The sequence below is a fragment of the Dromiciops gliroides genome, chromosome 1 (genome assembly GCF_019393635.1).
Source record: "Dromiciops gliroides isolate mDroGli1 chromosome 1, mDroGli1.pri, whole genome shotgun sequence".
In the NCBI taxonomy this organism is placed as follows: Eukaryota; Metazoa; Chordata; class Mammalia; order Microbiotheria; family Microbiotheriidae; genus Dromiciops; species Dromiciops gliroides.
Window position 1 is genome coordinate 431017292 of NC_057861.1, and position 20246 is coordinate 431037537.

The window sequence follows — 20246 nt, forward strand, 5'->3', positions numbered from 1 at the left end:
TTTGACTTTTTTTCCTTTAAAAGGTTAAATAGGAATGGGGAGAAGGAAATGACAAAGCAGGACTTTAGACCTAGTTCAGTGATCCTGTAACAAATAATCTCTCTGTATCTTACCTTTTCTTTCTAGAAAAGAATTGGTGTATTGGTCTGCTTCAAATTATCTCTAAGACCTGTTCCAATTCCAATGGGCAGCTAGGTGGTACAGTGGATAGAGTTCTGGACCTGGAGTCAGGAAGACTCATCTTCCTGAGTTCAAATCTGCCCTCAGACACTAACTAGCTGTATGACCCTGGGCAAGTCACTTAACCCTGTTTCTTTCAGTTACCTCATCTGCAAAATGATCTAGAGAAGGAAATAGCAAACCACTCTAGTATTTTTGCCAAGAAAATCCCCAATGAGGTCACAAGCTGGAGACAACTGACCAACAACAATAAAATCTATTCTAATTCTCAAGAGTGCAGGCTCAAAGATTCCCAGCTGGAAGAGATCTTAGAGATTATCTAGTCCAACCTACTCATTTTCCAGATGAAGAAACTGAGGCCCGGAGGTTGTGACTTGACCGGTGTCACACACTGGCAGAACTAAGAATCAAACCCAGGTCTTTCTGACTCCAAATTCAGTGCTTTTCTCCCTGTACCGTACTAGAAACTTTTCATGCCAAGAAGAGAAGGCAAATTTGTCCACAGCAATGAGGACAGACTGGGAAAAGGTTGCAGACTGCTAGAGACAGCAAGTCTAGTGGGGAGCTTAATCATCTCCCTGACTCAGCTGGTGTCTCCATCATTCAGTTATTTCACTTGAATGTGTGAAATTCAACTCCTTAATGAACCCATCCAGATGATCTCAGATACGTAGGATAGGCTACAGAGATGGGGGGAATCTCGGGACAGACACATGGACCGGGGGTGCTGCAGTTTGGATGGCAAGTGTTATCTTTATCCTACCCAGAAACAGCCTACAATGTAGAAAGATAAAGCTTTCAAGCCCTGATGGGAAAGTGAGTATGAGGGCATCAATTCTCTGATTTGCTCCCAAAGTAAATGCAGCCTGCATCTAAGCAAAGGGAAGCCTGAATGATGTAAGTCTGAGGTATGTGGACACAAATTTGTAGCCTTACAGTCTTTTTCTATATTGATTCTTCTGTCCAACTTGGAAAGTATTACTATCAGAGTGACTAATACAACCTAAGTAAAGATAGATGGGACCCACAAAGCTAGATAGCAATTCTTCACATGGTTCTAATCGATCATTCAATTACTGTTACTGCTGCTGCAGCCTCTACATGGGGATGTGTGCTGTGGTCTATTAAATAGAGGAGCAAATTTCCCCTGGTGACTTTAGAAGCAGATTCTCTAGTGCAACTGGATTCTAGAATGGATTTTACTTATAAACACCTCTTATGGACTGAGCATTGCTTTACAAACTCTCAGAACTACTGATGGATAGACCTAATTATAGATGGACATGGCATATCAGAGAAATAACTAGGAAGTCCTTTCTGAGGAAAAAGCAGATGCACTGATAAAAAGTGATGTCACTTCTCCAAGCAACTTCTTTTCTAACTAACTCTAGGCCACCTTGACTGCAGTGCTAGGGGGGAAGAGAAGGGAAGGGAAGGGAAAGGCAGGAAAGGGGAGAGGGAGAAAGAGTGCAAAGGAATCCAGTGTGTAATGAGGACAAGCACTGAAGAAAATTTCACTTAAATTCCTTTTAATTTTCCTTCCTTTGAGGGAATTTCAATTCCATCACTATCCATAGCTCACAGAAAGCTCTTATTTGGAAAGTGAAAGAGAACAGGGGAGAAATGCTTCTGATATTTGAGGCTTACTATTAGGGGTAACATACCCCCATAAGTGAAAGAGAGGGCCTTGAGCTCCAGTTGGATTGGCACTGGGAACTTCCAATGAAGAGTTCCCAAGTTAGAAGACCTGAGACTCCCCTGAGAGAGGGGAAGACAACAAAAGGCTTCAGTGGTGATGTTCTAGAAAAGTCCACCTGCACAGGGTCCCTAAGTTTTGCAACCTACTTAATTAGTATTCCCCAAATTCTTTTCCCAACTCTATTTGAAATGAAATTTAATTAAGATGCTGCCCCATAATTTCTACCCACACTACTTTCCATTTATTATACCCTACCTACCCCACACTTATTTTTAGGCTTTCAAATAGAAATGAAGGATGGGGCCAGCTAGGTGGCGCAGTGGATAGAGCACTGGCCCTGGAGTCAGGAGTACCTGAGTTCAAATCCGTCCTCAGACACTTAACACTTACTAGCTGCGTGACCCTGGGCAAGTCACTTAACCCCAATTGCCTCACTAAAAAAATTTAAAACAAATAAAATTAAAAATTAAAAAAATAAAAATAGAAATGAAGGATGACATCACAGCCTTCTTTCTTACTTGAAGACAAGCTGCCATACATCTTTAGAGTAGGAAGCAACATGAGGATACTCTGTTATACTGGCGTCTCATAATGGATTTAGGTATCATTCTTGGTGTCAGCTAGCTGTATCTGGCTCTACTCAAAGAAGCAAGAACACGTTGTCTAAGAACATAGAGCGCAGATCTATTGCGGATAAACAAAGTGTGGCACATGATTGTGATGGAATATCATTGTGCCATTTTTAGTTGTGTTGAACTCTTTGTGACCCCATTTGGGGTTTTCTTGGCAAAGATACTGGAGTGGTTTGCTATTTCCTTCTCCAGCTCATTTTACAGATGAGGAACTGAGGCAAAGAGAATTTAGTGATTTGCCCAGGGTCACACAGCTAGTAAAGTATCTGAGTCTGGATTTGAACTCAGGATGATGAATCTTCCTGGCTCCAGGTCCAACAGTCTATCCACTGCACCATGTAGCTACTCATTATTGTACCATATGCGATGATAAATATGAAGAATTCAGAAAAGCTGAGAAGACTTATGTGAACTGATGCAAAGTAAGCAAAACTAGGGAGAGAACATATACCATGACTCCAAAAATGTAAATAGAAATAAAAAAACACATCAGACTGAAGACTAATTATAATGATCATGCTTGGCAAAAGAAAAAAAAAAGACTATGGGTGTGGCATGTTGACAGACTATCGATGTCTTGTTTAGTTTTAGAGAATTGCTTTTTTCATTTCTGTTTTATTTCTTGTTGCAACATATGGCTTACTGGGTAGGGGAGAGGAACAGCTATATTAGGAAATGAAGGTGAAAAAAGATAAATTCACATGGGACAAATATGATTTTTCTTAGAACTGAGCATTTCCTTGGGAAGGTCAGCTTTGAAGTTTTGGGAGAAGCTTCATGGTATAAGTGGGTCATAAACAAAAGAAAATAATTTGTTCTTTGAAAAGAAAGAGCCGGCTTTATTGTGGTTTTCTGATTGTTAGGGCTGAGTGACTCTGACACTAATCACTGTATGACCAAGGGCAAGTCCCGCAGCCTCTCTGAGGCTCGTTTTCCTCATCTGTAAAATGAGGTTTGGCTTAGATGGCTTCCACAGTGCCTTCCAGCTATGAACCTCTACTAGTCTGTGATTCTAGAAATCACATCAGTGGAATCCCCTTACAATTACTAGATGATGTGTCTGGAATTTTCTAAGATAAGTTAATGTCTTTGATGACAGATCTTGTAGGAGTGTTTGGTGTGGACCTTTTCTGAAGTGTTATGCTTAGCATCCATGATGGTTGTAAAATGATTGATAATCAGTGGGCTAGGAAATGTTCTAGGTAGGTGATGGATTTTATCTGAGTCACCTGTATGTAAATATGACAAAGAGAAGCAAGATTAGAGGTACAGTCTCAGGCTAGCGAAGATTCTCTTAGGGATGAGATGCACATATCTGAACATCATTAGTAGCATAATCTTATGAGCTTTTTGTTGTTGTTCAGTCATTTCAGTCACATCTGACTGTTTATGACCCAACTTGGTGTTTTCTTGACAAAGCTACTGGAGGGGGTTGCCATTTCCTTTCCCAACTCATTTGACAGATAAGGATACTGAAGCAAACAGGGTGAAGTGACTTGCCCAGGGTCACATAGCTAGTAAGTGTCTATGGCTGATTTGAACTTAGATCTTCCTGACTCCTTGCTCTATGCACTACCTAGCTGCCCCATTCCTACTGGTTCATCTGCCTAGTTAACCTTATCCTCCAAACAAAGTTATGATTTTTCCTCATGGATTCATTTGGCTTAGTTTCCCCTAGGAATTTCTATATATGCAGAATATAACCCCCTAGAAAGCTTTCTTAAGACTGAAAGGTTTAAAAAAAATTTATTGATGTCTACCAAAAGGTCCCCTACAATATTTTTATAACAGCCAGCACTGAGTCAATGGTATCGACCATCTGACTTTTCAGTCTGTCCATTATTCAATCAATTGATCAATAGTTTTTAAGCATCTACTATGTGGTAGACACTATAGATAGTCATAAAAAGAATAAAACAATCCACATTCTCAAGGATTTTATATTTATTTAAATATCTCAAATGTATATATCACAGTATCTCAGCAATTTGCCTTTATTAAGAATAATGCTTTATAACAAAAATGTTTCTGTCCAGTAAAAACAGCAACAAAAAACAAAAAACCAGATCAGGCCAAAATAACCTCGTTTCCCTTTTGGACAGAATTACTGGACTAGAACATGTAGAGAAAGCTGTGGTCGTAGTTTACTTAGATTTTAGCAAAGGTTTTGATAAAATATTTCATTACATGAACTTTTATACATGGTCAATGTGAGAATTTGTTAAATTTGGCTATGCACAGTTGTTATAAGGGTTTTCTTTTTCTTTTCTTTTGTTTTCCTAATGGAGGGGAAACATGAAAGGGAGAAATAACAAATGCTTATTAATTAAAAATATAAAGTAAAATAATTAAAAAGTAAAACAAACAAACAAAAAAAGAATAATGCTCCAAGGCAAATCTTAGTTCTCATTAACATGGAGTTTCCTAGCAATTCAGACTAAATATGCAGACTGTCACCTTCTATTTATCTAGATCAAGCATTTGTAATCTTTTATGTATCATGGGCCCCTCTAGTGAAGCCTTTGGACCCTTTCTCATAATATTGTTTGTTGTCTACATTAATAGTGGAAGGAAATGCTAGATTTTAATTTGAGGTTAGTAGAAATAAAGATGTCTTTTTTTCCCATCCAAGCTCACAGACCTCTCTAAGATCTATCCAATGTTTCACAGACCCTAGGTTAAGAACTTCTCATCTGGAGGTGGTGGGGGGTGCAGCTAGGTGGCACAGTGGATAAAACACTGGCCCTGGATTCAGGAGAACCTGAGTTCAAATCTGGCCTCAGACACTTGACACTTACTAGCTGTGTGACCCTGAGCAAGTCACTTAACCTTGATTGCCCTGCAAAACAAAACAAAAAAAGAACTTCTCATCTGTATGGAATTCAGAGTAGTGTTCTGGAGCTTTCTTTTTTCTTTTTGAGTGTGTGTGGGGGGTCAAAAATGGAAATCCCACCGAAAGGCATCTTCTTTCAGGGACCAGGGACAAAAGAAAAAAGATTGGTGGCTAAGTGAATGTTGTAATGATTTTAAAGAATTATAATATAATTAAACTTAATTCACAGTAAATAATACTAAAGATATTTTCATCATTCTTTGGCTCAAACACCAGCATCTTCAGTACTTCAAGATTATTATCGTTAGCATCAATTATCAGCATAGAATACTGAGGACACAGAAAGCATAAGACAATGGACTGAATCTGAACTCATCATCTGCAATATGCTGGGATTTAGGGCAGTTAGGTAGTACAGTGAATGGAACACTGGGTTTGGAATCAGGAAAACTCAACCTCGTGAGTTCAAATCTGTGTGACTTTGGGCAAGCCACTTAATCCTGTTTGCCTCAGTTTCCTCATCTGTAAAACAAGCTGCAGAAGGAAATGGCAAACCATTCCAGTATCTTTGCCAAGAAAACCCCAAATGGGATCATGGACAGTCAGACACAACTGAAACAACTCAACAACAAAATTCTGAGAGTTGATTGTAGAGGTAAATCTCTGATTCCTGCAAATTTTATTTTCCTTAGTCTGTTTTCAAAGTAGGAAGCAGAATGTATTTTTACCTCCTTCCTACTTCTTGTTATTTGAGCTTTCTCATTCTAGATTCTTTAAAATCAATAGCAAAAGATATTAATTTATTGTTCTTATTTTCGTCACACATTGTCCCAGGCAGAAATCTCTTCTTTCTCCTCCTGTTCTCATCTCAATGAAGTCTTTCCTCTGCTAAGCAGCTGCAAAATATTATCATTTCCTTCTCCCTTTACTCATAAATTAGACAGTCCATTCTCTTAATTAGTTTATTGCTCACATCTGAATCCTTTATTTTATTTCTATCTTCCTGCTTCCAAGATGCTATAAACAAAAGCCCAAACTTCACATGCTACCTGGCTAGAATTGTATAAAAAGGATTCAGGAGGACCTGAATTCAAATCTGGCCTCAGACACTTGACATTTACTAGCTGTGTGACATTAGGCAAGTCACTTAACCCTCATTGCCCTGAAAAAAAAAGGAATCTCATTTCTTCTAGTGATAGTAGAATAGCCTCATATCTATGGATCCAATTCAACATATATAGTCATGGTTTTAAAGTCTTTAAAAGAGTATCAGTTTTCCTTACCAGTCACATTTCTCCATCTTACTATGTTCATTAAAACAAGGAATTGATTTCAGAACCCTGAATTTATAAATTTAGTTAACACTATATGATGACTGCAGAGAAGTATGGAAAGACATGAATTGATGCAAAGTGAAGTGAGCAGTTCAAGGAAAACAAATATACACAATGAATATGATAACCTAAATGGAAAGAATAATCACCACAAGGAATTGAAAATGAATGTTGTAGGGGGCAGCTAGGTGGTGCAGTGGATAAAGCATCTGGCCCTGGATTCAGGAGGACCTGAGTTCAAATCTGACCTCAGACACTTGACACTTACTAGCTGTGTGACCCTGAGGAAGTCACTTAATCCTCACTGCCCCACAAAAAAAAAAAAGAAAGAAAGAAAATGAATGTTGTAAACTTATGAGGAGAGATATGAGAAGATACATCTTACTGATCATTTGCAAGGGGTGGAGAGAGTCAGAAACATGAAACATGGCAAATAATGTCAGACTTTTTTTTGGGGGGGAGAGGCAATTGGGGTTAAGCGACTTGCCCAAGGTCACACAGCTAGTTAAGTGTCTGAGGCCGGATTTGAATTTAGGTCCTCCTGAATCCAGGGCCGGTGCTCTATCCACTGTACCACCTAGCTGCCCCAATGTCAGATTTGTCAATGTATTCATCAGTAATGATGATTTTCTTCTCTTTTTTTCCTCTTTAAAAAAAAATCTTTATTATAAGGGATGGTTCTTTGACAGAAGGAGGGGGAAAGTTACAAGGGGAAATCCAGGTATGGCAAAACAAAACAAATATATATATATATATATATATATATATATATATATATAATATTTTAAAATCCCACATGTAGTACAGTAATATATTCCTTTCAAAAATACTACCACTGCACCAGACTTAGGATCCCGCTTTGGAGACCTAATTTTGTAGTTTGAGCACACACGATGCTCTTCAAATAGCAACTTCGTAATCAAAAAACCATTTTCATGTATCCATAGTATGGAAAGACCTTTTAGAGAAGCCCTGGAAAGGCCCTAACCAGGAACCTTTGTACTAGGACAAGCACCACAAACTAGTCTAGAGTAAGTGACATGAGAGGTACACTCAGTTGAGGTGGTGGTAGACATCACCTGGTGAGGAGAAGGTATGGTATGGTGCCAGAGCAAGAGCTAGTAATCAACTCCTAGTCCAGCCCTATTTCAACCAGACTATTCTAATTTGGCATCCCACAGAGGCACAGGGATGGGGGGGGTGGGCAGCAGCCCTTATTCTCAAGAGTAGGATGGAGGGGGGAGGGGGAGGGGAAGAAAGGAGAGAGGGAGAAAATGGTTCTTCCAAACATATTCTGGCCCCAAGTTTATTCCCTAACTCTTACCTCCCAGTCACTCAAGCTTCCAACCTAGGTGTCATTCTTGACACCTCTTCCCCTATCCTTATAATCAATCTATTGCCAAGTCCTGTCAATTTTTCCTTTGTAACATCTCTTATATGTACCTCCTTCTCTCCTCTGATATTGCCATCACTGTGGGGCAAGTGATCATCACATCAAGTCTGGACCGTTGGAATATCATGTTGGTTAGTCTCCCTGCCTCGTCTCTCCCAAGTCCAGTCCATCTTCCAATCAATGGAAAAATTAATCTTCCTAAAAAGCTGGTTCAATCCCATCATCCCCTTATTCAATAAACTTCAGAGGCTCAGTATCACCTCTCAGATCAAATACAGAATTCTCTATATGGTATTCAAAGCCATTCATAACCTCGCCCTCTGCTAACACTTTGAGGCCCCTTCCTTATCCTTTACTCATGATTACCCTGCTGCAGGCCTCCCACCATGCATTCTGCCATTGAATAATACTGGTTTCTGGGGCGGCTAGGTGGCACAGTGGATAAAGCACCGGCCCTGGATTCAGGAGTGCCTGAGTTCAAATCCAGCCTCAGACACTTGACACTTACTACTGTGTGACCCTGGGCACTTGGCCCCCCTTGCCCTGCAAAAAAAAAAAAAGAATAATACTGGTTTCCTTGCCGTTCCTTGAACAAGACATCCCATCTCTCAGCTCAGGCCATTTTCCTTGGCTGTCCTCTCTGCCTAAAACGTTCTTCCATCTCCACCTCTTGGCTTCCCTGACTTCAAGTTCCAGCTAAAATATCACCTTCTACACATTCCTAATCCCCCTTATTACTAAGGCCTTCCCTTTGAAGTGCCTTTTCTTTAAAGATTATCTCCAATTTATCCAGATATATAGCTTGTTAGTACATAATTATTTGCATGTTGTTTTCCCCATTAGATTGTGTACTCCTTGTCAGTAGGGGCTGTTTTTTGCTTTTCCTTGTATCTTAGCACAATGCTAGCACTTAATAAATGCTAGCTGACTGACTGAGTCAAGCTCTTCTGTTGGGAAAGTTTTATTAACTTGGGAAAATAAGGCTTCAAGGGAAGTATAATGTCCAAGGCATAAAAGATATTCTAGAATGAGAGGCCTGCTAGGAGTAGGGGAAAGATTGTATCTTTCCTCTGCTTTGTCCTCCCTGAAGTGGACCATCCTACTTCTGAGACTGGACCATGCTGAGAAGTAACCACCACTAGGAACTTCTAAGTACAGGGAATAATTCCTTGACTCTGGACAGCCTCCTCTGGCTCATCCTCCACAAAGTGCCTCCAAGGTCCTGAAGTACTTACCCTTTATCAATTTACAGTGAGTCCATCACACTTCTAAATTGGTGTTCCCACCCCTGCCACTTCAGACAACTGGGAAAGTTTAAGTAGCTGGGAAGAATAAAATTCCTAGAAAATGCAAAAGCACACTGCCATACCTTAAGGCTAAGGGAAGAGAAGACATCCTTAGGAAGTCAGGGTCCTTGAGCTGAGGCTGTGGCATTCTCCCTTACCCTGACCATGCCCCTTAAAGTCCCTCTCTTCCAGGGCCAATCACAGCAGGAAGCCTGCTTCTCAGACTATTCTATTCCCCAGGATAGCTGGCACCTGTGCTGACTCCCTAATGAGGAGAGATGTGCTTTGAGGTATCCCCTAACTGCTGCCCACCCTGAAGTAGTCACTCATTGAGCCAGGGCAGAGCTTACTCCTCCATCCCCAGAGTAGACTGGAACTTGGTTCCACCAAATGTATAACCTCAGATGAATAATCTCAATGGATCTAATCTCATAGTGGGAGCTCTATCTTTTTCTTCCCCACTCTAATCCTGCTGCCTGGCTTCCCATGGCTGGAGCTGCACCCTATCATTAGGCTCCATCCTTGTCCTACCACCAGGCTCTACCTGGCCCTTTCCCCAAGTTTAGAAAGACTAGAGCTGTTTGGGCTCTTTATATTACCTATCCTTAGGTAAATCCCTGCTATGGGGCAAAAATTGGTTGTCCTGACTTAGTTATAGCCCTGGACCCTGGTTTTTTTGGTCACATTCCCCAACAAAGGCTGTGATCCCCTTGAAGGTCAACAGTGTTTGTTAAATTCTCTACTTTTATGTCTTCTGTTTATGTTCCCCTTGTTGCTTAAGAAGACTCTAGGATGGGGAAGTGATGATGGAGTAATGTGAAACCCAAAAAGCCCTCCCTCTTCCTGGTATCATTTCCTAGGACTATGCCAGGAGTAGGATACAGCTGCTGGCCGCAGCAGGCCAGGCTCTTAGCAGGATTAACAGTCATGTTTGGGTCATGCCATCCAGGTTGTTTCAACAGTTTTGAAGGTGGCCCTGCCTTGCTATTACCTAGCATGCATCTCTTTTTCAGGCTACGTGGTCTAAGGACAAAGGTGGTCCTTGTCCTTTCATTTTGGTACAGTTCAGACACAATTATAACTGAAGAGTTTTCCTAGTTCTATGCTCTCTGCTCATCCTTCCTGCATGGCTCACTTATCTTCAAGTACTGTGAGGATCTTCTGTCTTCCTCCTTAAGCCTTCTGACATCAATGAGGAGATTTTTACTTTTCTAAGTGCTTCAGCGTCTACTATTATCTCACTTGGCAACATGAACTAGAATTCAAATTGTAATTCAACATTTACTAAGGGACACATTGCTATGTTCCTAGCACCATGCTAGGTCCTAGGAAAGGCCAAGATGACAGATACCTTCCCAGCACACTGATGCAGTTAATTCTGTGTGCTTCACAGAAACTTGATACCCAGATATTCAATCCCCAACAACTCCTGATGAAATTAAGTCATACCTGAATAGGATCTTGTGTCAGTCTCATCGGCCCAATTCGTACTTCAGCAGTTGAAACCTGCTAAATAAAAGACAGAACACATGAGGTTTGTTGAGTATCAGATTGGATATGTTGAAGGTATTTTGGAAGAAGGATCAAACAACCCATTAAGAAAAAAAAGATTGTTAACAAAAAAGAGAAGACTGTCTTAAGAAGACTGGTTAAGTTCAATAAATTGTACAGAATTCTGACATAAAATCTGTGTTCTTATTGTGAGTATCCTTTTTTTTTGGGGGGGGGGGGAGACAGGACAATGACAGTTAAGTGACTTTCCCAGGGTCACACAGCTAGTAAGTTTCAAGTGTCTGAGACTGGATTTGAACTCAAGCCCTCCTGAGTCCAGAGCTGGTGCTTTATCCGCTGTGCCACCTATCTGCCCCCATGAGTATCTTTATGTAGGGGGCAAATTATTTCTTCTTGTCCATGTTTCCCATGAATAAATAACTCATTTTCATCTGATTTTCCTGAAGGAAACTAAGCAATTAAACTTAACCATTACCATCAAGTTCCCTAAATTCTCTCCATTTTCCATTTCTTAAAATTAAAGACTAACTCTTTTCATTTTCTTGTTTGCTAGGAAGTAAAGCCATCTGACATGCTTTGGCTTCAAATATTCTGACATGATTTTTGTGTCTTTGCTATTATTTCACTTGTTTTATTTAAATGACTTTCCCCTGAACAACTTTTCTTGTAATTTTGGGGCAGAAGACATTCTGAAAAGCACCCTCTCCCATACAGATTCATTCCCAACAGAGTTTCAATTTTCATTACTATTCAAAGTTGGCAGCAAATGGAATATTATACAGGACTCTACCCCAGCCATAGAGAACATACTCAGAAGATAAGTGAATATTTTAATGCCAGAAATACCACGATAAATGCAAATGGTTGACTCAATGAGGTTTTATGGAAACAAAAGCCAAGACTCTTTTTTATGTAGTCCAGAAAAATTTCCCTGTTGACGTTTCTCTGTCTGGGTCTGTCTGTCTCCACATACTAGTCCAACTCCCCAGACACAGCCAGCCATAGAGTATTACAAAACCAAACCATAAGTTTTCAATCTGCTTTTTCTTCATAAATTATTTGTGACACCCCTTCCCCGTCTCCCAAGAGATCAGTGATTCCCATTGTGTTACAACATGATGTCAGGTGCTTTAAACAATGAACAGGCCTCTCACCATAGCAGATGACTGATGGAAAAAAGTCACAGTGCCCTGAAATCACTGCTCATCTGTGGGCAATTTCCACTCTGTGGTCTGTATCTCATAAGTACAAAACCGTGCCCTCTCATTCTGGCAATCACAACTGAGTGCCCAGGAGCCACTCAAGTTTTTCCATCAATCACCTCAAAACAGAATCCAGAAGGAAGCCGGGTCGGTGGATAGGACTTGAGCCCCAACCAGAATGGGGCTGCCATTTGAAAAGATATACACCTGAATGTGTATCCAACACAGCAAAGCAGACGGGTGATTAATCTAGCTCTTTGGCACATGCGCCATCTTGTTCTCTCTTGTTGACATCCGGTAAAGGCAATTCACAAAAGTACCATGTCTGGCTTCTTGAATACTCTTTTGAATCATTAATACTGATATCGGCATGCCTAGGGACCACAGCCCCAAGAATAGCTCCAACCTGAGAGCCGTTAGATTTTCATGCGTCACTGAGCTACTTTGTTCCTCCCACTATACATCCAAGGGAGTTATAGTTTAAAACTGGTAACCCTTCTTTTAAAGGAGCTCAACACTCAGAATTTTGCTATGAAGTAAATTACAAAATGTGATGCTAATTTAGTACATGTTGGGTTCTTTGCTTGAACAGAATTCAGAATCTGGTTTTCAGCTCTCTCTGTGGTCTCTTTTCCTGGTTTTATAGCACCCTCCTGCTTTCCCAGTTAACTTTCTTCTTTCCTCTGAATTGTTTTTCTTCTTTCTATTCCTTCTGTTTATTCCAAGTAACGAAACTAACAGAACCCCCTACACCCCATAGGGCAAGGAAAAGAAATAGTCAGAAGCTACTTGTGCCTCTAAGGGCTAAAGGACATATTGAAAAGAACCTTGTGGAAGGAGATGCATTTTATTTGTTTTTTGTTTGTTTGGGGAGGGCAATGGGGGTTAAGTGACTTCCCCTGGGTCACACAGCTAGTAAGTGTCAAATGTCTGAGGCTGCATTTGAACTCAGGTGCTCCTGAATCCAGGGCCAGTGTTTTAGCCACTGTGCTACCTAGTGCATTTTAGTTTTTTTTAGAATTCTGAATAATAATAGTAATGAGTAGTAATAATAAAGTAAAAATAGTCATAAATAAATAAAATTATACTGTGTTCATGTTATGCTTTATCCTGTTCAAAGAGTTTTCACATTTATTATTTGAAATGGAAGGACGAAATAAGGGATTTATGGAAGGAGAAAAGTCAGGATTCTTCTTTATTATTGGGAGGGTTCAGTAAGGACCTACTCCTTAGAACACAATCTTTATAACCCATTAGGAAGATGAAATTAGAACATGCTCTAAGAACTGGGTCTTCATTGACAGTCTCATCATTATACTCTTAATACTTGTAAAAAGCTTTCTAACCAAATAAATATTTGTCCATTTTGTAGACCAGAATAGACATAGACTCACTGAGAAGGATTTAAAAAGTTTGCTTATGGGTTGCCACAACAGCAAGAAGAATATAGAAGGGAAAATGTTAGGTCAACCAGGACAAAACCTCTAAAAGGAAGCCATTAAATTAAAGTGATTTTTGAACCTAAAAAAGAAAGCATGGGGGCGGCTAGGTGGCGCAGTGGATAAAGCACCAGCCCTGGATTCAGGAGTTCCTGAGTTCAAATCCGGCCTCAGACACTTGACACTTACTAGCTGTATGATCCTGGACAAGTCACTTAACCCCACTGCCCCGTAAAAAAAAAAAAAAGAAGAAATAAAATAAAAAAAGAAAGCATGAAGTCATTTCCCTGAATACAAAAATCCACCAATAATAAATATATTTGAAACAAGTGAAAATTTGATAAATCATCGATTGATTTTATTGTTTTTGAGTCATTTCAGTCATGTCCAAGTCTTCATAACCCTATTTGGGGTTGCTGGGTTTTGGGGGGGTTTTTGGGCAAAGATACTAGAATGATTTGCCATTTCCTTCTTCAGCTTGTTTGACAGATGAAGAAACTAAGGCCCAGGGAGGTGAAGTGAATTGTATGATGCCACATAGGTAGTCAGTCAGTGGCAGAGCTGGGATGAAAATCCAGAACTCCCAGCACAGTGCTCTTCCCACTCCACGGCTACTTGTTTTGAGTATTATTATTTTTATCACATTAATATTTTAAAATGTTCCCTAAAAGAATTGTTGCCAAGAATAATTTCATTGAATTTTAGTCTGATGAAATAGAACCTTGCATACCAGTCATCCTGACTTGTCCCACTATGTCTCATGTCCCCAGGAGTACTGAAACCCTCCAGAACAAAATGGAGGGAGCTTGCTTCATCAAAAGGCATGCCCTCAGTCCCAGGCTTCATCATTTCCTCTTCTTCTCCCAGGATTCCTTTCTATCACACTGATCAGCACAATTCAGAGTCCTGCCCAGACAGCTGGTCATAAAGCTAAACTTCACTATAATAAGGAGGGGAATTTTAGGATGAGGATGATTTATAGGTAATGATTGTCACAAGTCAATGTGTGTGGGAGGGGAGGGAAGGAAAGAGGGATAACATTTGGAACTCAAAATTTTAAATAAAAATATTTATTATGAAAAAGTCAATCTGTGTTACAAATTTTGAATGACTCCTGCTCACACAAGTTCTAAAGCAGCATTAAAATAGTTTTGTTCAGAGGCTACCTGTGGCCAGCCCCTTTGGCCCACCCTGAATCCACCTTGTAGTTCCAGAGTGAGCCACCTCTTTTAAAACATCTTTTATGTTCTCTGGAGGATAAAAAGTCTTTCTTTCTTCATCCCCAGGTCCCCGCAAGTACCATCCCCTTCTGTGAAGCATTCCCAGACCACCCCAGACATCTCAAACTAGATATCCAACAGACATCTTAAAATCAACATGTCCAAAACTGAACTCATTGTTTGTCCCCTCAAACCCTCCCTTCTTCTTTGCTTCCCAATTATTTTCCAGGGTATCACCATCCTCCCAGACATCTAGGTTGGCAACCTAGGTGTGACCTTCAATCCCTTACTCGCTCTCCCTGTCCCATTCACTCTCCCCTACTTGAACTCTAGTCTTCTCTCTGGGTGCCTGTACAAGGATTCAAAATCCCATCATTGGAGACAAACTAGGAGTTGAGGAGACATGCTTTCTATTCTTAGAGTCATTTTTTCAGGGGACTCCAACTCTAATTTTTAATTGGAGTAAATGAAGGAATGCAATTTGATTTTACTTCATAGTCTTTTCAACAATATATCTATTATGCATTCACTTTGTAATGATTGGAATGACGCCACCTGCTGGAGAGTGACTGTAGGAAAGCTCTGCCATGGGGAGAAGGCTTCTGAGGGCAAGCCATGCAGTCAGGTCCTTGGCGTCAGGAAGTGACATTTGCTCGTGGGTGCTGTCTATCAAAGCTGCCAGCCAATTAGCTTGGAGCTGTGTGTGCATGTCAGAGGTGGGGTGGGGGGATGTTCCCAGCTTCACAGGAGGCATTGTGTCCTTTTGGTTCCTGACCTCACCATGGCAGGTCAGATGATGGGGTCTCTTAGAAATAGTTAGATTTTTACCTTTCTCTCTGATCATTAGATCCTAATGATCTTTAATAAATACTTAAATGCTTAAATACTCTTGCTAAAGCTTATAATTTATTGGCGACCATTCATTAGATTTTAGATAGTATAGCTAGAACTTTAGCCCCTTACAATTTATACAGTAATGTATGTATGTATATGCTCCCTAGTAGAGGTTCTTCTCAGTCCTCATCCTCTCAGACCTCTAAGAAATACTGACATTGCTAAACACCCCTTCCTTCTTGCTTCTCTCTCTTTGGCTTCTTCCCATAGCCTTTTCTTTTCCTTCTTTCCCTGACCACTTCTTGGTCTCCTTCACTGATTCCTTTTCTTCCTTTCAATTCCCTGAAAGCATCTTCCAAGATTCTGTACTTATCCCTCCTCTCTCCCTTCTTTCATCCTCTCCCCTCTCCAACCTTCTCCTCCCTTCCTCTCTTCTTAACACTCTCTTTGTGAAGACTATGGGGATACCTGAGTTGAAAGGCAAGCCACCGTGTAAGGGAGGCAGCTGGAATGGGCAGCTGCCTCCCTCACACAGTTTCCACAACAAATTTATGGGCTATCTATTTATGGGTATATCTAGTGACTGTGTTTGGCATGTCAGTAATGAATTCTGACTCTTAGGTGTGTTTGTGACAAAGTGTGGAGTGTGACTTAATGAGTGGAGAAGAACCAGTGTGTATATGTGATGGAGAAGTTTTTGATTGAAAAAAGTGGAATTGTAGTGTGGGGAAGGGCAAGAATCCATTTGAAGACCTGTAAGAGAGAAGGTGTAGCTGATCAGCACTTGGGATATGGAAGTCCTAAGAATAGCATGCTGGGGCAGCTAGGTGGCGCAGTGGATAGAGCACCAGCCATGGATTCAGGAGGACCTGAGTTCAAATCTGGCCTTAGACACTTAACAATTACTAGCTGTGTGACCCTAGGCAAGTCACTTAACCCCATTTGCCTCACCAAAAAAAAAAAAAAAAGAATAGCATGTTTAGGGGATCTGGAAAGTGTGGACACTGGTGCAGAGAGAGGTTGGTATAGTGTGATAGGGCTTCAAGCCTTTTGAGATTATAAGCAATTTAGGTTCTGGTGCCCTCTCTGTATATAAGGCAGCTGATGGCAAAGGAGATAGAGTGCAGGGCCTGGACTCAAGAAGACTTGAGTTCAAATCCAGCTTCAGACACTCACTAAGTGACTCTGGGCCAGTCATTTAACCTGTTTGCCTCAGTTTCTTCAAATGTAAAATGGGGATAATGATAGCACTTACCTCCCATGGTTGTTTTAAGGATAAAATGAGATAATATTTGTAAAGTGCTTAGCACAGTCTGGTGCTTGTTTCCTTCCTTCATCTCAGTCATGGAGAGCAACATTTGGAGAGCAATGAGAAGATACGGAGTAGTAGACTCATTCAGTCAGCAAGTATTTATTAAGCACCTACCCTGTATCGGACATTGTGCAAGGTGCTAGGAATACCAGAGGTGATTAATAAGTGCTTGTTAATCGATTTCATGTCTGTGGTGGAGGCTGTTTCAAACAATTAAAAGCAGAGGCAGTACAAAGAGCTGGCATAGAAGAACCCCAGCCACACTGACTTGAAAGGAAAGTCAAACCGGGAAGTGGTTTCCCCGCCTTCTTTCTCACACAATATATTCAGAGATGTTTTTCATTTGATCTACTGCCACATGCAAAGGGAGCTCAGTCTGATAGGAAGCATGCATTACAATGGAAAGAAAAAATAATTACTCTTAAACTAGTCCAAGAACTTGCAAATTCATGAATGAGGGTAGTGATAGAAGGAAGTTATGTAAGAAAGCATTTCTAGTGAAAAGTGACCATTGAGTTTTGTTGAGCACAAAGATTAGGGGAAATGAAAAAAAGAAAAAGAAAATGCAGTTTTTATCATAATGCTTATGTCCCCTTGTATAATTTGTACCACTGGGAAGAGGGGAGACCAAAGTGGGTCTTAGCTAAATTGGCCACTTCAAAAATTAGGGCCTGGAGCAGTGAAAAGAAGTTACCCTTAGGGACATAGGTTTGATACCTAACCTAAGCTCAGATACTATAATATGTTTGCTAAGAGCTTCTAGGAAAGTAGTACAGTCTACTAGTTAAAAGTATATGTCCAAGAAACTTGCTACCATAGCAGAGGGCAGAAGACCTGAGTTCCAGTCCCTGTTTTTCCCCTTCCTAGCTATGTGACCTTTGGCAAATCATTTAAGTTCTAGACCTCAGTTTCCCTATATGGGAAATAAAGTCCTTCCTGATCTTTCTTCCTTTGCTTTCTTTCTCTCTGTCTGTGCCTTGGTCCTGCTAGTTGTTCCCAATACCAGTGTTGCTGTTCAATCATTTATGGTCATGTCTACATCTCCATGACCCCATTTGGGGTGCTCTTGGAAAAGAAACTGGAGTGATTTACCATTTGCTTCTCTAGGATCATTTTACAGAAAAGGAAACTGATGCAAACAGGGCTGTGACTTGTTCAGGGTCACATAGTTAGTACATGTGTGAGGCTGAATTTGAACTCAGGAAGAAGAATCTAAGCGTGGTGCTTCATTCACTGTACCACCTAGCTGTCCATCCCAATGCCATTTATTTAAATTTATTAAAAATTTAAATATTATTTATTATTTAAATTATTTAAATTGGTCAAGGACCCAGACACAATCCTCTTATAGGAATAAGACTATAAGATATGGATGATGAGAGCCCAAGTTTGCCAGTTATTAGGTGTGTGACCATGAGCAGATCACTCAGCTTCTCTGAGCCTCAGTTTCCTCATCTGAAAAATGGGGATACAACTTACCAAGTTATAATGAGACTCAAATAATTTATCAAATGTAAAATTATTTGAGAATTTTAAAGCATTAGAGAAAATTATTATAGGTATTACTTTGTATAATCCAATTCAATAAATACTGGTTAAACACTTACTATATACAGTGCCCCATGCTAAGCCTTGTGGATATAAAATGATGATAGCATGGTCCCTGTTCCCACAGTTTTCAAAAGAAAAGGGATATTATGGGGTGGTGAGTGTGAGTGTAGGTGGGAAGAACACAGGCCAAAGCAATTGCCAAATTACTATTGATATTTGCAAGCACAACTGAATTATTACATATACTTTTTTCAAAGAAAACAAAATGAAAGTCAATGTCTACAGAAGTAAAACTGTAATATTCCAAATAGCTGTGAATTCATAACAGAGATTATTTAACATAGTATGTATAAATAAGATCAAATTTGAGTAGCCCACATCAAAGCCCAAAACAGGAGTGATCTGCCACCATCACTCAGTATAGGCCCATGCACTTGTATCTCAAATGTCTAAATCCAAATTTAAACAACCTTTGTGCATATGTCAAAAGTTCCCAAATATCTGCCATATTTCTTAATGTCACTCTTTTTTTTTTAAAATATGAGAAAATAAACTGGCTTTAAAAATCTTCAATTTTAGAGAAATTGAAATATAGAGAATTACTTTCAGCAATGAAATTTAATTTATATTTTTGTTATTTTTTCTAATTTTTAAGTGAAATCATTTTGTAAATTATGTGAAGAAAAAATCCATTGATCAGTTGAAACTAGTACAAGTGAAGCCAATAGAGAAAGTCCCAGAAATGAAAAAATAAAACATAAAGTAAAAAGTATATTTCCAGAAAACCTGATCTGCCGTTTTTATCATTGAGATTTATAAGTATTATTATTAATGAAGAGGAAAGATCACTGAATTTACCTCATCTGAATGCTTTAGCTATAGATAACATGGTATGAAAAACAAACTTGAAATATTTTTTAATTGTACACACATAATACATTGACAGGACATGAAAATTTTTTTACAGAGAAAATTTGATCCTCTTAATAAATAAAAACAATTTTCAAAGCCATCACTGCAACATCAAAAAGATTGTTTGCACCAGATAAAGCTTCTTACAGAATCACTAAGTATAAGAAGCCTCATTTTATAGTAGAAAAAAACACACTCAGTAAATCATAAATAAAGCAGCTTTAAAAGATCCCACTTGCAAAGAATATGGTAGAAAAGGGAAATGCCCATATGTCTGAAAACCTTAATGATCAATTCATTGAAAAACCAAAATCTTCCTATTTTGTATCACATGTGGATGAAGCAACAGATGTGGCTAAAAGTTTGATTACATGTGTATATTGTATTATTGAAACTGAATTTAGGGAAGACTTGTTACTCTTTAGACCTATTGTTAACCTTGGAAAAGCAAAAGAAAGTAACATTATTAGTAACAGATTTTTAAAACTGACAATTATTTAAAGTGAGAGAATGCATTGGGCTTTGCATTGATGGAGCTCAATGTCAGGATGAAATGCAGTTCTGTGAGGACTAGTTAAATGTGACTTGTTGGGGCAGCTAGGTGGCTCAGTGGATAGAGCACCGGCCCTGGAGTCAGGAATACCTGAGTTCAAATCCGGCCTCAGACACTTAACACTTACTAGCTGTGTGACCCTGGGCAAGTCACTTAACCCCAATTGCCTCACTAAAAAAAAAAAAAAAAAAAAAATTTAAATTAAATGTGACTTGTTGGGTACAACTAGGTGGTGCACTGGATAAAGTACCAGCCCTCGATTCAGGAGTACCTCAGTTCAAATCCGACCATAGACAGTTGACACTTACTAGCTGTGTGACCCTGGGCAAGTCACATAACCCTCATTGCCCAGCC

At 39.7% G+C, this 20246-nt stretch overlaps 1 protein-coding gene across 6 annotated transcripts in view; it reads right to left on the minus strand.

The window, feature by feature from the left end:
* PDE8B (phosphodiesterase 8B) overlaps nucleotides 1-20246 on the minus strand; it is a 343581-nt gene that overhangs the window by 147575 nt on the left and 175760 nt on the right. For 4 of the 6 annotated variants that reach the window (XM_044003545.1, XM_044003528.1, XM_044003537.1 and 1 more), the window contains one exon: nucleotides 10807-10866. In XM_044003545.1, the coding sequence (XP_043859480.1) occupies nucleotides 10807-10866 (60 nt within the window). The remainder of the gene's footprint in view (nucleotides 1-10806; nucleotides 10867-20246) is intronic. The other 2 variants (XM_044003530.1, XM_044003526.1) reach the window with 1 other exon arrangement.